Genomic DNA, 20,102 nt, shown 5'->3' with positions numbered 1-20,102 from the left:
TTGGTGGGGAGATAGGCTCCCCCTTGTAAATATACTCACGGCTCTTATATCCTCAGGCATCCAGACCTGTATGTTACACACGTCTGTGGATTAGTGTAACTATAAGAGGCCAGTCATGTGATCGAGCCGGGTTCAGAAATCATTTTCATGTCGTCACGCATGACCGGTCATGCAACGCACCATTTCCCCTCACTTACAGTTGGAGGCTGTGTAACGCCGAGGTTCTAATTCATGGCTAACGCACACCGGTCTCTGTGGAAACAGGAGGTTATCTTGGAAAAAAAAAAAACGCATCAGTGCATTAACAGACGAACTTTAAAGCAATCAGCAATATATTTTTGACCAACATCTCGTGTCCATATATATCCATTTAAATTTTATGGTCTTTTTTTTTTTTTTTCCCCTCCCTTTTCCATCTGTATGTAATTTGCTCAATTATAGCAGTTTCGAGATGAGGTAAAAAAAAAAAAGAAGAAGAAAAAAAACGTTGCTGGAAGTACTTTATTTGTAAAGATTAACGAGAGTCCTTAAAGCTGTTTTGTATATCCAATACACCGGTAACACAAACAGTTTCCTCCAAAATGAACACAAAAGTTAAACAACCCTGCTCTGACAAACTTAATCTTCATCTTTATAAACATGTACGACCTTCAGTGACAGACCTGTTGCCTTTTTCCTTTTCAAGTTATTGACCATATTTATACATTTCTGCCGTGTCACATGTGTACTAAACCTAGAATTGTCAGATTAGGTTGATAAAAGCCCCCTGAAGGGCCTTAATCAAGGGTGTTTCCATGATGCTTGTAATGGTTTGACTGTTGCTATGGTAACATAAATAATGCTGCCATCCGTGCTATTTCTGCTTTATTCTTTCGCTGGTAGAATTGAGGGTATCGATTGTTTTTCTGGCTCTCAGTTGCTCTTGCCCTTCAAGTGCCGTTTCACAATATGTTGCTTGAGCACAGCCAACTCGGCAAATTCCCCAAATGTAAATGAATCTCCAGGCAGGCGATTTGTGTGTACAACAATTAAAAACGACGGGTACACCTCCAAACCTTTTATTTCTTCTCTCACAACATCAACTGAAATATTTTAAGCGAGTTTAAATTGTGGTAATTAATACCACTTATCACAGAAAATGGAAAGGAAAAACATCCCTGAAATAAATAGAAGTTCAAATCTTTTTGTCATTTCACTTTTCCATTGTACTTTTAATGGCGAAGTCACCTGTGTGATCATTCATGTAAAGGTACACACGAAGGCTTTTGCCATAAGTTGCTGCTTCGCAAACTTTCCAAAATAGGCAAATGTCATATGGCGAGAATCACAAAATGTAGAGTCGGTCTAAATTAGACCCGATTTGCTCTGTACAATCCCCAAATCCTCACACCTTCATTTACACCATCAGTAAGTGGGTTTTTGTGTTTAGCTTGATGGTGATTTGTCACGATGCCAGCACGGCGGGCGGGTCACAGGGGTCACAGGATTTAGAGAAGGGACGCCCGAATGTCAAAGGTAAATGGCAGTCTTCCAACTCGCTGCAGCTTGCCAAGAGGAATTTCAGAGTTTAGCAAGGCCATGAAAGCTGATTGTCTACTCAGCACGCTGGTAATGAGGACAGGGAAGACTAATGGCAAGCCCTGGCAACAGTGTTTCCCGTGGGTAGCGGGTAATTTTACACTAGTGCCAAAAAAATGTCTGGCTATATTTGTAACAATGAGGGTGTATCTTTGTTGAGAGATTCCCACTCTTGTCCTCTTGTCAGGGCTTGTTGAGCATGGGCGAAACTGGACGGCCATTGCCAAAATGGTGGGCACCAAAAGTGAGGCGCAGTGCAAGAACTTCTACTTCAACTACAAGAGGCGCCACAACTTGGACAACCTGCTCCAGCAACACAAGCAGGTAAGGTGCCGGCGGCCTCGCAGTTTGCGAGAAGAGACGTGCCGCGGTTGTTTACGTCTTTCCGATTCCCAGGATACGCGGAGGGCCCGTGCTGATAGGTCTCAAGGTGAAGGTCTTGCCACGGCATCGCCCGACGACGACGAGGACAACGCAGATGACAGCGAAGGTCAGAGTCATAGATGATAAAGAAGCATGCGTACACTGTTCAGCACATGGTCCAACAACAATGGTTTTGGGGCAAAGTTCAGGGGCGGCACATGTCTTATTAGGCTTTTGTGTTCCGTTAAGGGTAAGGAGAAGGGAAAAAAAACAAAGTTATCAAGTGCAGCACAAGGAGGGAAAGCCCGAACCAGACTGGCCTTTCTCGTGTACGAATTTCATCCGAGTTGATGGCTCTCGACTGACTGTAATTTTAATGAGTGCCGAGAGAAGGCTGGGGGCTGGAAGAAGAGATAAAAGATATGCACTAATTCAGACTGTTGCCTGTTGCATAACTGCCTGGGCCTTTGAAGACTCAAGAAAGCTTTGAACTTGAAGTGCTGGACCACTTGTTTGATCCAGCAAGCCTGCCTGTCCCCCCCCCCCCCCCCCCAAGTCCTTATCTCTGCTGCCATTACTCGGCTAACGGCAGCCAACACTTCTAAAGAAGCAATCTGCTTACACAAATATAGATTCTTGTAAATATTTCCTAATAAGGCCGCTCTTGTTTCACCGTCATTGTTGTCAGAACATGGCCACGTTCAGACGACTTGAATATAATTGAAGCAAACCTCCAGTTCACATGATGGCAGCTGTGACATCGGGAGGTCACGAGGTTTACTTTGTCGTGTTTATTTGACTTTCTGCTCCTCTCATGCAAACCCAAATCGCTCCGTAGGGGCCCTGGTGGGCTGCAGATCACAGATTATGCAGTTTGTACTCGAAGCGAAAAGAGGCCGTCATTTGACTCGCAGTCGTTCGGATGTTCGCTGCTCAGCCAAGCTGCGCCTCTGATTTGGGTTTGATACATTTAATGCATCTGCAAATTGTTTTTGCATAGACATACCATCTGGATTAGCATCGCCATGGCAACAACTGCAGCAGTAGACAATACGCAAACCGAACGGACAGGTTTATTTATTTTATTTATTTTTTTTAATATTAAATATGCAGTTCCTGGTCTAAAGATGTATGATTGTGACATTTAATTACTTTATCGCACAGTTTGCATGTGTGACACCCAAACAGAAGTATAGAAAGAACAGATTATCATTATTCTTTAATCTTTAAAGGCTGTTCTCTTGTCTGCGAGGCCTTGCATTAACGTTAGTAGTCAAATCACTAAACAAAATATGTCCCGAGATAATCTGTCACTGCGTACATATAGACTGCGTACATATAGACTGCGTACATATAGACACGTAGATATTCTAAAAAATCTGTTAGATTGTGGCATATATTAGATTCGTGGTTTCTCTTTTCATGGCTTTATGTTAATTTTTGGGGATTATCACATGAAGCCTGTATCATCCGCGCCACGCTTCCTATTTGAGTGGTTTCATGCACTGTTAGATTATTTAGCATTTGGCTCTCTGGCATTATCAATCTCGACCGTATGATGGATCACTGATAAGCCTCATGTTGTGGCTTGCTTATATTCTTTGTTCGCCGCGTTCGACCCGCTGCCATGAATATTCTTGAAAGTCTTGTGAGTTTCAGTCCATTTCATGCATAATTTGACATGCACTCGTTTATCTTCCGATGCTTCCTCAGGCGGCGACAACAGCTCGGATACAGAGAGCGCCCCTTCCCCCTCTCAGGCCGACTCGTCAAAGTCTGCTGACTCCAAGAGGGCAGACGGCACCGTAGGAGACGCTCAGTGCTCCGATCAAGACAAAGGTCAAGCCAGCAACGGAAAAGCCCTCGAGCGCTCGTATGGAGAACTCTGTGTCAAGGAGGAGAAGAGCCCGGAGAGCGAGGCCGGATCTCTGGAGGAAAAAAGCCGGGCGGCCTCCTTCGCGGGCTCGCTCCGTCCCAAAACGGAACCGCAGGACATGGACCTGCGGGCCGGAGAGGTTCAGGTCAAGATGGAGCCGGAAATGAAGGAAAAAGGAGAAAAGGGAGATCACGGGGAAAGGCAGAGGGAGCTCCACTCGGACAATGACTCCAGCGCCACCTGCAGTGCGGACGAGGATGTGGAAGCGGAGCCTGAACGGCAGAGGTGAAACTGTCGCTGCCACTCTGTTCATACTGTGTGTTTTCACACTGAAACGGCTTTTATGTGTGATTTTTATTTTTTTTTCCTTCCCCCCTTGTCTACCTCTGCAGATTATACCTCATGGATAAGCCCTCACTGCTCAACCCCCCCGGCTCGGTGCTGGTGTCTTCACCCAAGCAAGCACAGCTCAACATCGACCAGCTGCATCACAGAGCTGCGACCATCCCACCCATGGTTAGTCCGCCTCAGCTTTGCCTCGCAAAAAGTACAATCTCACCGTCATGTTTATCAGTGGCGTCTTTTCTCCTGTAAATGCACAATGTCAGATATTTGCCAAGGTTTTCTGTTTTCTGCGCAGTCGCAGAAATGGTCAGTTCGGTTCATATATTATCTTGCATCACTCAGGTGTCTGGTCCGTTTGGCCCTGCCGGCATGACCACCAGTGGGTTTGCCATGCTGCAGCGCCAGATCAAGGCAGTGCACGAGTCTGCGCACCAGGAAGAGAAGCAGAGGCAGGACCAGGGGCACCTGGAGCGCCGGCCCCCGTTCCCCACCCGCAGCCCCACCATACTCGACAGAGATGGTAGGTGAACCAAACAACCACCCTCTCGCTTCCCATCCTGGATTCTCCTCTCTCCTGTCCACCGCTCCGTCAGCGCCGTACTCTGTTGCTGCGAGCAGTTTACTATTTATAGCCTGCACTTCTTTCTTTCTTTTTTTTTTTCCGAGGGACCCATTCATTTTCATGCAGTTTCATAAAAGGAGACATTTGAAGGTGATCCGAACTGTCATATAGTGGTTCTGCCTGAGCCAGGACAAAAAAAAGCCTTTTTTTCTGACCTGGTTTTTACATTTGGTTCAGAAAGCTCAGCCGCTCTCCTCAAAGAAGGGAACTGTAGCTTGATGGAGTTTTTTTTTTTTTTTTTGTATGACTTGAGTGTTTCAGATCGAGATGGTTGCTGCCCCTGGGCAGTCAGATGTAGCTTCAGAAGTAAATGCAGTGCAGTCACGACTCACGAGGCACACTGAATTACGGCTTGATTTTTTTTTTTTTTTTTTTTTTTTCCGTAAAGCTTTTAGCACCTCATAGTCTGAGTGCTGTGAAGAGCAGAGCAGCTGTCAGTAAGCTGCTGAGCTTTGACACCAGGATATTTATTACATAGGTTTTAGCGTGCGTGTGTCCAGGAGGTGGTGTTGGTTGTCGCGGTCAGTCCACTCTTCACTCAGCTCAATGTTCACTGGCTTTGGCTTTTTGGTGTATTCCCATTTGTCTTCCTTGCGGTTGCCATGCCTGTGTAGCACGGGTCAACCGGAGGAGGAGACCGACTCTGGTCAGCCATGTTGACTCTCCTCGCTCCCCGACCCCAGCCGCCCCCAACCCCTCCTGCCAGGTGAACGTACACATCACCACCTGCCCCTAAGCCCCTCCCGTCTGGTTTCATTCTTTCCCTCGCGGACGAGCAGCATTTTTGTATAATTTGCATTTTGTGTCATTTTTGATTCCACTCCTTTAGATTTATTATTGGGTCCACTAATAGGTATACATCTATATTGTAGTCTCTTTGAGGCAATTCTAAAAAAAAGTATTTTGTATTTAGTGTGAAGGTGATTTTTATACTTTCAAATTAATAGATCCTGAATCATTGGATAGTCAAGGAAATGGACTGTTCGTACTTAAAAACGCTCTTTCTTTGGGTCATTGCACCTGTAAGGTGGTGAAAGTGATAACCAGGCCCTCAGTTTAACACATTTTACTTCCATGTTTTGAACATATTGGTTCAATATCAATACATTTTTCAAGCTGTTTTGACATTGACTCTGCTGATTTCTTTCCCTTCATCTCAATCAGGAATTATTCACCAGATTCTCTAAACAGGTCCTGTCATCAGAATACGGTTACTGGTTTACTGGCTCCTGCGACACGTTTGTTTATCACGCCCTCACAAGTTGCGCTGTTGTTCCTATTGCCGAACTGCAGCATGCCTATTAATGCGCGACACGGTCTCCCTGCAACAGGGATTTACAAACTCGTCATAGGGTGGCGTGTTCTCTTATCTGTCCCCGTACGAGGCAGCAGGACGATGACGTCCATCCCCGCCTGAGAACCTCTCCAGGCCATTTGCATTTTTGATTTTGTTGAGTGCACAACACAAGGCGCCCTTCCTGCAGGGAGTTTACAGTCGGTCTGCATGTTTGCGGTGTGTTATGATGCATTTTTGTCCACTCAGCTTTCCCAGGAGACACTAAAGCAAAACAGCCCACATAGGCCAAAGTTATCTCATGGTTAACATGGTATTAAATTAAGCTTTCTGTTTTTGACTGAATCACTTCCTTCCTCCATCCTGGTCGCACGATGGTACGGAACATTTCAGCATGTTGTCTTTATTAGGAAGTGGGGCTTGATAGAAATTTCATAGAAACACAAGTGGACGTTAATTTAAAAACTATGTCAATGTGAGCGGATGTTTATTTTTGGTATTCAGAACCAGCACGCTCTTTATTTAATCTCTTGCAGTCCTACATCATGTTCCCAACCAACTGGTCCAGGGTATGCCGGATGGAGTCCGCGTGACGTTCAGACCCGGTCGACTTCCCAACATTCCCTCTCCTCCGCCACTCATTCCAACCACCAAGCCCACAGACAAGCCCTCCTTCATCCACGGGGGCTCCATCTCCCAGGTGAGACACCGAGAGCTGTGATGGGGCCACAGAGTTAATTCTCTTTTGGCAAACACCAGCTGGTTGACTTTTGTTTGTGGACATACATTCTCGTCAGTTCGTTCTAATGTGCTCTGAGCTGTAATGACCAAAAAGTTAATCCCAGTCGTCGTCAACTCTGTGTGGTGTTTTATTGGCCGAAGGGGTATTTAAATGTGTCGTTTGCTTTCCCAGGGAACGCCCGGCACATACCTACCGTCCCATCCCGTGTATGGGCCAGAGGGGACGAAGAGCTCTGTGGGTTCCATCTCTCTGGGTCTCCCTCGGCAGCAGGATCCAAACAAGCCTGGTAGGATGACAAACTTCCACACGACGAAGTCTTTTCGTATCACTTTCAATTAACAATGAAAACCAAGTGTGAGATAAAAGCAAAAGAATACTCGAGGCAGACATTAGGTGCCGACCTCAGCTAGTTGAGTGATATCCCCGAGTTGTATTTACATTTACTGCAATACTTGAACTCTACGCAGCATTAAACTGTGCTGTGTTTTGCATGGTGATGAAATGTCCATTAAAATACACCATAGTCTATAACGATGTTTAAGATGGCAGTGATGTTTTGTTGTTTATGTATTGTTTGTGGAGTCAATTGTACTCACTCAAACTCTTGTCTGTCACATTACAGGAGCTGGCGTTCCATCCATACAGGATGGCAGGGGAAGCCTGGCAAAGGTCGGCGAGGGTCTGGCAGCAAAAGGATCAATCACTCAGGTAATATATGCAATAAAAAAAATTTTTCCCCCCCCAAGTTGTTTTTGTTTGACAGATGGTATTCATCATATGTGGTGTTTTCTCTCTGTCTCTCTCTGTCTCTCTCTTTCATTTTAATAGGGCAAACCAGCCCTGTCCCAGTCCAGCATGGCTGCGGACCTCATGACGGGCTCAATCACAAAGCTCGTCCCCAAGGACCTGAGTGGTCCAGACAAGGGCAGGGGAGAGCAGCTGCCTACAGGTTACGTCATCTACGAAGGCGAGAATGGTCATATCGTCTCCTATGACCGTGAGTGTTTTTTTTTTTTTTGAGGTCGGATCGCAGCAGTGTATTTCTTCACCAAACACGCGAATCTAACCTTGAATTTTGATGTCAAATAGCGAACAAGAACCCGAGGGAAAACACTCGCAGCCCCCGGACGGCCCATGAGCTGAAACGCACGTACGACATGATGGAAGGGGCGATGGGCCGAGGACAACCCGGCAGGGACGGAGCGCCGTTAGAGGGTACGGTTTTGTGTGAGACAAAGTAATGCACCGTGCTTCCTGTCTTGTGTGGCCTGCATCAAGAGTGACACCACTTGCTTTTATCAGGATTATTCAGCAGGGCTGCGCCCAGAGACGGTCTCCATGGCGACCCTAAGGAAAGGCCTCTGATCACAGGGTCCATCATGCAAGGTAAATATTGAAACACTTCCACACCTCGCTTGATGCTAAAGTGTTTACACAGTACATGTGTTTTTCTGGGTTTTTCCATAGTTTTTCTTGTGTTTGCCAGCGGTTAGATAAACTGCAGACATAAATCACATGAAATGCTTTATCATTCCTCTCCACCAAAGTGAAGGCGCAATTGTTTTCTATGGTTTCCAGGAACACCCAGAACTGCTGCAGAGAGTTACGAGGAAGCCATGAAATACGGGAAGCATATCAAGCGAGAGAGTCCACCGATTCGCTCGTTCGAAGGCGGTATTGGTAAAGGCAAGCCTTACGAAGGGGTTAATACCATCAAGGAGATGGGGCGCTCCATCCACGAAATCCCCCGGCAAGATCAGTCTGGCCAGGAAATGTGCAAGACCCCCGACTTGTCAGACAGGAGGGTGGCGGAGGGCTCCATGTCTCAGGTGAGACGGGCCACATTTCAATGATACACTATGAAGTGAAGAAACTCGGAGTTCATAAATAAAAAATGTTGGCTGGTCTGCTGTCCCTCCCAGATTCATCTGATGAACCAAACCATCAAACACAATGTCAGGTCCCTCATCACCAGTCCCAGTAAGCTTCCTCACGGCATGCCCCAGCTGGAGGCCAAGGAACGGGTCAAATACGAGGACAGCAAGCTGGTGCGCCACACGTCGGTGGTCAACTCCACCGCCTCCGTGCTGCGCTCCACGCACCAGGAGAACGCCAAGGCCCAGCTTAGCCCGAGCATGTACGAGGACCCCAACGCTCGCAGGACCCCCGTCAACTACAGCTCCAGAAGTTCACCCATGTTGGGACGGGCTATGGAAGGTATGATCTTAAGATGTCTTAATTACAAACTCTGGGGAACAAAATCATCGTGCTTGCCGGATAAAGTCGGGATCCCGCACACTTATTCTTGTCTCTGTGACATAACTGATGACATGACATTAAATGACTGGGTGAACAAGCTGTGTATTGTTTCCTCCCTGCTGTGCAGGTGGCATGAGCTCCTCGAAATCTGCTGCGCATGAGAGAAAGAGCGCCATGACCCCCACCCAGAGGGACAGCGTCCCGGCCAAGTCCCCGGTGTCGGGCGGGGACCCCGTCGCCTCTCACAGCCCGTTCGACCCCCACCACCGGCCCGTCGTTCCCGGGGAAGTGTACCGACCCCACTTGCATCCACACCTCGACCCGAACCTGGCCTTCCGAGTGCTGGACCCTGGTACGGCGTTACAACAGCCTTCTGCATTTTTCCACTTTCACCATGAACAAAGTCACAACTCCCCCCCCCCCCCCCCCCCCGCCGCCGAGTAAATTGACGAAAGCAACTCAGGCTTTCTAATCCATAGGCAACACATGTCCGGGATTCTTTTTCAGCTGTTGACGTCAGCCGTGGTGATCAGTATCTGTGAGCCTTCTGTTCATATGTTTTTCTTTCTTTTTTTTCTTTTTTTTCACCCCGTCTGTCCACTCCTGCAGCATTCATGTTCTCCAGGCAGCCGTCACCAACGGGCTTCCCCAACACCTACCAGCTGTACACAATGGAGAATACGCGGCAGACCATCCTCAACGACTACATCACGTCCCAGCAGATGCAAGTCATCCCTCGGCCTGACATGGCCAGAGGTCTTTCGCCACGGGAGCAGCCTGTCACTATCCCATACCCAGCCGGAGCCCGAGGTATGGCCCTCCACAATAGCTAAGTCTCGCTGGGCCTGCCACAGTGGGCAGAGGAGAGGCCGTGGGCCGGAGGATCTGTAGTATGCAGACTGTGTGCTCGTGAAGTAGTGGCTACCTTTTCCAGACGCCCAGAAGCAAATGACCTTGACAAATTTTCCTGATTTTTTTTCTTTCTTCTTAAATGTTGGGGCTGCAACTGATTCGGCTTGTGCTCAATTTTTTTTTAATCGTCATCCAAATCTCCATTTGCTGAGTGGTTGCCTCATACAAGTTGACCACTATTCCACTCTCCTTGCAGCCCTGTTGCTCATTGATCAATCTGTATTGGGGAGAACTATCAGATAATGGTGATGGGCTACGGTTAAATGCATACGGTGTTCATACATTCAGAAATTGATGGATCGGTTCTTGTTGTTCACCGCTGGCCCTTTGCTTCTGTCTGTAAAAGGGATTATTGATCTAGCCCAGATGGCTCCAACTATCCTGTTGCCTCACCCTGGGGGAACAGGTGCTCCCACTGCGGAACACATGGCCTACCTCACTGGAGCTCAGCCCCCTTTCCCTCCTAGGCCATTCAACCCAACCTCCATGTCACAAGGTGAGGACCCCACCCCCCCCATCACTAAACCCTGTGTTCCCTTATACTCCTTGGCACCATCTCCAAGTCCCCTCACACGTCTGTGAGAGTGCGGGACTGCACTGCTCCCACCTGAGGGGTCAAAGGTCAGTTCTGCGTGTCTGGCCACTGCAGCGGCAGCCACGGTGGGGATTTCCCACAATGACGTCTGTTTCACAACTGAAGTGTTTTTTTGTGTACGTGTCATTATGTCCATTTTTAGGAGCAACAGCTATTGTGAAATGAATGGAAACGGGATGTCCTTTTAACTTTGTTAAATCCAGCCTTTTTTTCTTTCTGTTTATACATTTTCAAGTGAAAACGAAACTTTTGTTCAATTTTAGCTGTTCGCTTACACATCACCTGCATCTTTGGTACCTGAAAACGGGTTTCCAGAGTGGAATGTTTTCAAAAATGGTTCCATCTCAATGTGTATGGAAAATCTTCCGTGCATCTGCAGTGCTTGCACATGCACAGTACCATTGTGGTCAACAGTTTCTCTGCAAATAGATCACCAATAACAATGGAGGCTTGAGTCCAGTTTGATCTGCTCATTCTATTCACTTAAACGGCAATCTCTCATAAAATGTTGATTCACTGATTCACAACAAAAAGTATTTCTAATTCGCTTCGATTTTTAAGTTCCAAGTCAAATTCGAGCTTTTCATTTGTCACAATAGATATGTGTTAAGCTGCAGTCCAGGTCAGGGTTGTGTTTGCTCCCTTGCACTTAAAATGGTAAATATTGTAACTAAATAACATCATTTCACTGTGGTCGGTTGACAAATCTCTCAAAAGGCGCAGATTTCTGAGGAAACCCGGCTCCATCCTTCTGAAATCCCACGAAGAAGGCGAGAAAAGTGAATCTTGTGTCTCTGACCTTGTCGTTCCCTGTAGGTCATCCAACCCACCTTGCCGCCGCCGCCGCCGCCGCCAGTGCGGAGAGAGAACGCGAGAGGGAGCGTGACCGGGAGCAGCAGGAGAAGGAGAGGGAAAAGGAAAGGGAACGGGAGCTTCGGGAGCGGGACAGGGAGCGAGAGCGCGAGCGGGAAATGAGAGAGCGCGAACGGGAGCGGGACCGAGAGCGAGCCAACGAATACATCCGTGGAGGTGGGGTGTTTGGAACGCATCAAATCGCGCCGGGATTATTTAATGGAGTGAAAACACGCGCTTGAAAGTGTGTCGATCACTCTTGTGTCTATAAGGTGGAGAAGAGCAGCCGGTCCGGCCGGGGAGTCAAGGATATCTGCACTCCATCTCGCCTTCCCTCAGGACACAGGAGGTGGTGGTTCAGCAGCGGCCGAGCATCTTCCAGGGAAAGAGTGTCATCACGTCTTTAATGTAAGCCTCCACATCCGACTTCATAACCGACATCCCCACGTTGCATTCATTTGCAGTCGGTTATATATACTTGACGTGATTACATTTTGGACCATGCACACACAATGTGACATTTGGACGGTGAGCCTAAAATAGCGTTCACGGTGAAGTCGTTGAATTTAAGATGTTTGAGTTGGAGCGGGCGAACCGCGCGCTTTACAAGACGCCATGGAATGATTACAGGTTCAGTGGTGAACCGTGCTGAAATTTCATGCCGTCAGCTTCACCGATTCAAATTGTTTTAACTTTAAACCCATGTTTTGATTACCAGCTCTAAAAACGCTGTCGACCACCAGCTATAGTTAGCAGCACCACCCTAGATTTGGGCGCGGGATGTTGATGAGTGCAACGCTTCTCTACAAGTTTACAGAGATGTTTCCATCTGCTGTGTGGGCCACGTCCCCGGTGGGATCATATTTATATTTTAACAACAGTGCTGCAAGACTTGCACAGAACGTCATCTTTCTACACACATGAACAACATTGATTCTCTGGAAATGTATCTCTCAGTTTATCAAATACTATTATTTAATCTAATAAAAGGCCCTCAGATTTTTCATTCACGGCTATGTTTTATTCATTTATGTTGTATTTTTCGAGTTTGCGCAAATAATTTGAGTCAAAATATGCGGAGTGATCTTAACATTGTCTGTTTGTACTGTGATGTATGAAACAGACAATTCTCCCGTAAAGACATTCTGCTGCGATATCAATGTGCCCTTTAACAGATAGTTGATGATAATACCATAATGGAGACTAAATTCGCCATACGTCGGTCTGCGTTTGACGTAAACTAAATACTAGACAGTAGTGGACTGACTCGTGAGTGTGCGTTGGTTTTTTTCCGTTTGCATCATGAACTATAACGTCTGTGTGTCTGTAATGAGATTTGTTAGTGCACGTTCATATTCATATGTGGGTATCAAAAAGTTCTATGTATATACAGATTTATATGTGAAACAAGATTTGTAGATGTGTAAATAGATTTGCGTGTGAGTAACTCCAGCCGTGCCTCGGTAATCTGGTTAGTGCATACTGAGATATGCCTTTAAATGTCTGACTTTGACTAAATATATTTGTTTTTTCAATTCAGGAAGTGAATATGTTGGGGGTGTTGTTTTGTTTTTGTTTTACTCACACTGCACTTGTAGGTTTGCTTTAGCCCTACCCAGGCCATGTAAGTTTACGTTGTATACATTTGGCACGACTCCAGTGCTCCTTATTGATATGAAGGCTATATACTCAATGAGACACAGTGCGGGTCAAAAGGCACATAATTCGTTTACAAATCTTTGCAAGTACATGCACAAATACAAATGAGCCTATTTGTACATGTAATTTCAATTCAGTAGATGAATGAGTCCACCTGCAGGAGCAAGTTCTGCAGGTGGATTGAGGCCTTCGGGTGTAAAAGCTGCCTCTCATCATGTTTATGCTAAATGACATTCTGCCCTCTTGTTTTCTCTGCAGGCCTCATTCATCTGCAGCAGCGTCGGCGCCTCAGAGCAGCTCTCGCTACAACACTGCGGCCGACGCCCTGGCCGCGCTGGTGGACGCTGCAGCCTCTGCTCCACAGATGGACGTGGCCAAGGTGAAGGACAACAAACACGAACGCGATGTGGATATGTCTTCAACTCGGCGGCCGGCCAGCCACCCGGACCAACAGCAACAGGAAGTGGAGAGGCAGTCCCTGCAGTCGCCGTACGGTGCGATGTCGCTGCCGGGGGGGAAGCCCCATCCGGCTTACGCCGAAGGCCCCGGGGGAGGGGCGAAGGAGAAGGGGTCTCAGACCAAGTCGCGCATTGAAGAGGAGCTTCGTACTCATGGGAAGACGACCATCACGGCAGCGAGCTTCATCGACGTCATCATCACGCGTCAAATCGCGTCGGACAAAGACTCACGAGAGCGAGGCTCTCAGAGCTCCGACTCCTCCGGCAGCAGTCAGTAACATTCACACATCACATCTGTTTTGTTTTTTTTCTTTTTCAGAATAAACGTCCCATGTGTCATGAGCAAACTTTTACATTTCCTTGTTGTAAACTTTCCGTTTGCGCTTGTTCTGTAGTGTCCTCCAATCGCTATGACAACACTGGCGGAGGAGCCATTGAGGTGATCAGTCCTGCGAGTTCCCCCGTCCAGCCCCAACAGGACAAACAGGACGACGGGCAGCAGCAGCATCAGCAGCATCAGCATCAGCAGCATCAGCAGCAGCAGCAGCAGCAGCATCAGCAGCAGCAACATCAGCAGCAGCAACATCAGCAGCAGCAGCAGCAGCAGCATCAGCAGCAGCCAGGAGGTAGAAACGCCAAAAGTTTTTAAACAAGCACAACAATCTGATTGTTGCTGCAGATTAAAGTCAGAGTAGGATTGTAGCAGTGGCGAGGCAGACAAGGTGATAAAGGTTAAATTTAGCCCCATTGAAGCACGTGGGTTAAATATAGTGTAACTTGACTGACCTCATCCACTGAACGCGACATTTGAAACTTGCCAGTTGGCGTTCCTCTGCACCCGTCTTGTCGGCACACCGCGCTCATGCTTGCTCCTGATGCCCACAGATAAATATAAGCTACCAGTGGGGGCGCGGACGATTGGAATGAGCCGCTACCGGACGTCGGGTGAGCCGACACAGTCCACTTCCCATCAGCCGCCGTCCTCCCAGGCTGACGGCTACTCACAGGTCCCCAAGACTCACAGAGTCATGACTCTGGCAGATCACATTTCGGTAAGAAGTGCCATTGAGCTCCGCTTCAGGAACAGCTAACGCGCTACACGCGTCATGTACCCAACTTAACTGGTTTCTGTGTTCTACCGTGTGACGCAGCAAATCATAACCCAGGACTTCGCCCGGAACCAGGACCCCCCTCCAGCCTCCTCGGCCTCCGCCACATTCCAGAGCGTGGGGCCGTCCATGTCCTCCTCTGCGGGCCGGGTCAAGGTGCCCAGCCGCTACAGTCCCGAGAACCAGGTCCAGGCCCCGCACCATCAGAGACCCTCCAACCGGGTGTCTCCAGAAAACGCCCCCGACAAGCCCAGATCCAGGTTCGTTGCATTGGAACGGGGAGGACGACGACGTAGTTTTCTCAACCCAGAGTCCCGTGTTAAACCTGTTCTCCACTTCCTGCCCAGGCCGGGGAAGTCTCCAGACCGAGGAGGCAGACAGATGGAAAACTACGAGCCCATCTCTCCGCCACAGAGCTATCAAAGCATGGACAAGCAGGAGGCTGGCGGGGCTCAAGCTCAGAGGCAAGAGGCTGATAACTCTGAGATCAGGTGAAAGATTCCCGCCGTTTGCTTCAGCATGTGAAGCTGTCAGGCCAGCAATACAGCACCGATTAACTCCCATCTGTATCTCATGTGACAGCTGCTGCGTTATATATACAAGAATAAATGCTCCTTTATAAAGTTTGTACTTTATAGGCGCTATGAATGTTGTGATCTGTAATAATTAGCAGCATAGGTCTTTAAAGTTAGACGACTTTTTACTGCTGTTTGCATCCTGAAATTTGATCGCTGCATATGTTGGACTGTGAACAACTCTCTTGTTTGAATGCCAGCTCTTGTAATATCCTCCTCCTACATCCCACGAGGCTTGTTGGCAGAATTTGTTTTGATTAGTCCATCCTATCAGAATCCATCCATCTTATTTACAAGGTGGTCTTTTGCTATAATTTGTCAACATGTGTAAAAATGTACTGGATCAACCGACTAATATATATTGGAGTTCTTGTGTCATCATTATTGTGATTACAATATTAACTGTTTGGAAAACTACTCATCTGTGTGTGTGTGTGTGTGTTTGTTTGAAGGAGTGACTCGCGGTCACCGGGCAGTGTCAGCTACCTGCCATCCTTCTTCACCAAGCTGGAAAATACTTCACCAATGGTGAAATCCAAGAAGCAGGAGATCTTCCGTAAGTTGAACTCCACCTCGGGTGTCGGCGATTCTGACGTTGGTAAGTGGGTCTTTCAACTCGTTCGCATGTGGCGACAGCGACGCATGATGACGTCCCATTTTTTGGGGGAAAAGGCATCAACTCAGAAGCCTTTGATTTTCTTGCAGGAAATGCACAACCTGGCACAGAGATTTTCAACTTGCCCGCTGTTACGAGCTCCAGTAGGTGACATTTATTCAGACGCTTCACTGCTTTGGGAAGGATTTCTTTTCCTCAGCAGTCGGTTTTGTGGTTTACAGGTAGCATCAATACCCGGAATCACTCCTTCAGTGACCCAGCCAGCAACCTGGGCCTGGAGGACATCATTCGCAAGGCCTTAATGGGAAACTTGGACGAAAGACAGGAGGAGCAACACGGAGGGGTCGCCATCGGCAGCGCTTCAAGTACGGGCAGCGACACCCGGCAGGAGGCCAGTCCGTCGCCCAGCATGGGTAGGCAGGGTTCGCACGGCGAAATGTGTCCGCGTGAAGGCGACTCGCTGTCCTGACGTACACGTTCTGCTGACATTCACTGTGCAGGGAAGCAGAAGCCGAGCAAAGCCAACAGCAGGAAATCCAAGTCGCCCAACCTGGGTCAGGCGTACGCTGCAGGGGAGCGTCCCTCGTCGGTGTCCTCCGTCCACTCCGAGGGAGATTACCACAGACAAGCCCAGGCTCAGTGGGGCTGGGACGACCGGCCCTCGTCCACAGGTGACTGTCCTACTGACTGATTGCTGAAAACAGCGAATGTTAACCCCACTAAGCTGCTATTATGCACCCAAATGAGTTTGTACATCCTTTACGTGGGTGTAGTTGTTCAATACATCCAGTAGAGGGCAGTGCAACATTGTTGGGTTCATGTGTGACATCATTTCTAATCCAGACGTCAATGAAACAACTTCAATGCTGATAAAATAAGTATTTGTATCCCAGGTTGTGTTTAAACCTTGGATAATTCGTTGCCTCGCCTTTCCAGCTTTGCCAGTGAAGACAGCTGAGATTTCTTTGGTTTTTGTATATGTGTTGCATTCACAGTCAGACAGACACGACTGGGTTTGCTACTCATCCACAGACCCTTGAGGAGGAACGCAGCGCGTTTCCTGTGATTCGAACTCACTTTGTCTGACGCGTTAGAGATCCACGTCTGTCTCACAAATGAACCTTTCAGTGTGGAACTTGTATGAGGCGCAACCGTAGCGGCCGGCTTTACTGACACTCCTTCATTGTGGCTCCCCTCATCTCTCCCCAGGACCCATGCAGTTCCCCTACAACCCGCTGACCATACGGATAATGAGCAGCACGCCACCCACCTCCATAGCCTCGCCCACCATACAGAGCCAGCAGCAGCAGCAGCCCCAACAGCCACAGCCGCAGCAGCAGCATCAGCAACAGCAGCAGCAGCAGCAGCAGCTGCCTCCGACTGGAGCCCCCGGTGGCCCAGCAGCGGGTGTGGCAGTCTCTGCTGTCGGAGCAATACGAGACCCTGTCCGACAGCGACGACTGAGCCCGACTCGCCCACGGCCCTGATTCCCCGAAGAGAGAAGCCCTGAGCTCCGGCTTGTCCGGTCACCTCCCCGCCGAGAACTAACCTCACTCTCGAAGAGTGTGAGCAGTAGAATGGGTGGTGTCCTTTTTTTTTTTTTTTTTTTTTTTCTTCCCCCGGTGCTATGGCGCCCCCCACAGCTGTTTGCTGAGAAGTGTGTGCAGCAGCAGCCCCGTGACAAGGCAGGGGCTCTTCTGAGCAAGACTTAAGTTTTGGTGCAGAAGCCGTCGCCCGGCCTGACGGCGGGGACGACACGATAGTAAAGATGAAGAACCTACTATGTAAGAAGAAACAACATAAGAAACTATTTCTGAATTTCGTTTTTGATTTCCGTGAAGATACACCCCGTCTTTTAAAGGAAATTGTTGTATGTAAATAGAGTAACCTTTTTGCAGTGTTTTTTCTTAACTTGATGATTTCTTATTTTAATGTCGCTTTTAAATTGACCCTTTTTATGGGAAGAGTTTGGGGGCGTGAATCTTAAACCGCCACAAGCTGGTCTGTCCCCGCAGCCCACGCTCACCCAGCCACCCGCTCATCATTTCACCAGAGAGACCAGATCTGTTGGTTTGTACTTGACCACAAAGAGCGAGTGGAGCACATGGAGACGGCGCCACCCCCCCCCCCCCCCCCCCCCCCCCGAAGCACCACCAGAGCCTGGACGTCGAGGACACCGGAGGACTAAGTAAAACAGACTTAAACATTTCAAACGGCAGCGATGTCTGATGCCCGTCTTCATCCCGCGGAGGAGACGATGCATGGATTGGAACGGCAGAGGGAGATTTCTCGCCCCATTCTCGACGGAGAAATGTCTTTCGAAACAAGTTGAGAACACTGGTGTCATAGCAGAAAGGTGAAAGGTCTGATATAAGCTTAATTTTGCCAGAAACGATATCTTTATGACTACTCCATGACCCCCGTATGAATAATGAAAGTGAGCCAATGTGTTTTGTTTTTTTTTGTTTTTTTTTCCTTTTATCAACAGAGCTGACTATATTGTGTGTCACATGTAGCTGTCTCTCTGCAGTTTCCGTTTCCAACCTGTCCAGAATGATTTGCTCAGCAATGTTGTCATGGTGAAAACAAAAGCAAAAAAACAACAAAAAAATATGTCAGGAAGTTTGTTTTGTTTGGGGTTTTTTTTTTTGTTTGTTTTGTTTTGTTTTTTGGGGGAGGGGGGGGGTGCTTTTGCCATGCCTTGTGACTTGAGAAAGAAGGCAGCTTTAACTAATTTTCTCAGAGATATACGTTGTTTGATGTTTGTATTTGTTTCTGTAGTCCCTCTTTTTTTTTTTTTTTTAATATATATATACTGTCCTGACAAAACTCTGAACTCTGTAAATTGTCTGTCTTTCCATTACACAAAAAAAGACAAAACTAACCAAACAAAGATGGTCTGCACCGTTGTTGCACTTTTTTTTTTTTCTTTTTAGCTTTTTGACAACAAAAAAAAAAAAGCATACTACCTGCTGTGTAACTTATTCAGCCTCCAGCCCAGGAGTATACTAAGATGTGCTTTAAATCTTCCCACCACTCGCAGATATCTGGAATTCTTTTGACCTCCTGTCTCTCTATGTAGCTGGTACATAACCCGTTTCATTATGACGCTTTTGCTTCACAGTTTTAAGTGTATGGTACCATATAACGTTTAGGAGTTTTGCCGTCACGTATTTCATTGCCGTGATCACTTAATCTCTGCTTTCATGGCATCAATCCACAGGCGTATAGCTTTGAGTATGAGTTCTGCTCGGTCAACATCATAAATGGCAGTAACGTTCCTTTCCGAGTCTTTGTTTTTGTGATTTATTTTTTTTTGTGATTTTTTTTTTTCTTTTTTTTTTCCCTGGCAAAAGAAAACAAACATATTTTGGCTTTTTGGGTTTTCATTCTGCTCAGTCCGCATACCCATTTTCCTCTGAACTTGATATTTCCTTCCTTTTCCTTTTTCCTTTTGACTTTGAATCATTTGTAGTAGCACATTTTTTATTTTTATTTTTTTTGTCATTTTCAACATCTTTGTTCCTCGTCCTGTTAAAGACGGGATGTTATGTGTTTACAGACGCAATGACAAAAAAAAGTTTACAAACTTGAATCTTAAAAAAAAAAAAAGAAATCCGACATGAAGCCGAAAAAGAATTGGAGCATCTTTTCAGCTCTCTAAGCAAAATAGATTTTTTTTTTTTTTTGTCTTTTTGAAGAATTGAGACTTGAAAACCCGTGTATCCTATGATGTTGAAATGCAATGTTTGTATCGCACAATGTCTCTCAGTAGGCTATTACAAGAGTTCAGACCAATCAAATAAAGTGGATCAGTTCTCCACCGATAAAACATGTCCACGGTCTCCATGTTCTTTTTTTTCATTGACTGCTTCTGTTCATGGCACTTTCTGTTTTATTTGTTATTTAATGCAATAGATTTGGGATCTTTCCGTTGAGTTTGCATGTCGTTTCTGTGTGCATGTTTCCGCAGTTTCCTCCAACAACACAGAAACCTGTGTTTTAAGTTTACTTAGTTTTCTAAAACATCCCATAGGTGTGAATCTTTGTGATAAACCAGTGATCTGTTCAGGTTGAACCCTGCCGCCACCCATAGTCAGCTGGATTCAGATCCAGCACCCTGCAAACCAGAGGCATTAATGTGATTGAATTATTTATTTTTTTTACAAAGTTAAATAAGCCCAGGTATGTTACTTAGCGTGTCAGATATGGGAACAATGGGCAGAAAATCTTAGGATTTGATGGAA

General features: G+C 47.1%; 1 protein-coding gene across 1 annotated transcript in view; it reads left to right on the top strand.

Moving 5' to 3' along the window:
• Positions 1 to 19,691, top strand: part of ncor1 (nuclear receptor corepressor 1) — a 51,965-nt gene extending 32,274 nt beyond the window's left edge. The window contains 29 exon segments of the mRNA XM_080508854.1: positions 1,766 to 1,902; positions 1,975 to 2,068; positions 3,655 to 4,102; positions 4,210 to 4,333; positions 4,505 to 4,682; positions 6,615 to 6,778; positions 6,992 to 7,106; positions 7,443 to 7,528; positions 7,649 to 7,817; positions 7,910 to 8,035; positions 8,123 to 8,206; positions 8,399 to 8,649; positions 8,743 to 9,037; positions 9,207 to 9,431; positions 9,689 to 9,889; positions 10,338 to 10,487; positions 11,403 to 11,615; positions 11,711 to 11,846; positions 13,356 to 13,825; positions 13,951 to 14,181; positions 14,441 to 14,607; positions 14,707 to 14,924; positions 15,012 to 15,155; positions 15,692 to 15,837; positions 15,945 to 16,002; positions 16,081 to 16,268; positions 16,356 to 16,526; positions 17,065 to 17,243; positions 17,245 to 19,691. Of these exon segments, the coding sequence (XP_080364980.1) occupies positions 1,766 to 1,902; positions 1,975 to 2,068; positions 3,655 to 4,102; positions 4,210 to 4,333; positions 4,505 to 4,682; positions 6,615 to 6,778; positions 6,992 to 7,106; positions 7,443 to 7,528; positions 7,649 to 7,817; positions 7,910 to 8,035; positions 8,123 to 8,206; positions 8,399 to 8,649; positions 8,743 to 9,037; positions 9,207 to 9,431; positions 9,689 to 9,889; positions 10,338 to 10,487; positions 11,403 to 11,615; positions 11,711 to 11,846; positions 13,356 to 13,825; positions 13,951 to 14,181; positions 14,441 to 14,607; positions 14,707 to 14,924; positions 15,012 to 15,155; positions 15,692 to 15,837; positions 15,945 to 16,002; positions 16,081 to 16,268; positions 16,356 to 16,526; positions 17,065 to 17,243; positions 17,245 to 17,319 (5,243 nt within the window). The 3' untranslated portion in view covers positions 17,320 to 19,691.
• The last annotated feature ends 411 nt before the right edge of the window (positions 19,692 to 20,102 follow it).

Source organism: Blennius ocellaris (assembly GCF_963422515.1).
Source record: "Blennius ocellaris genome assembly, chromosome: 14".
Lineage (NCBI taxonomy): Eukaryota > Metazoa > Chordata > Actinopteri > Blenniiformes > Blenniidae > Blennius > Blennius ocellaris.
This window is presented reverse-complemented; position numbering and strand designations above follow the sequence as displayed.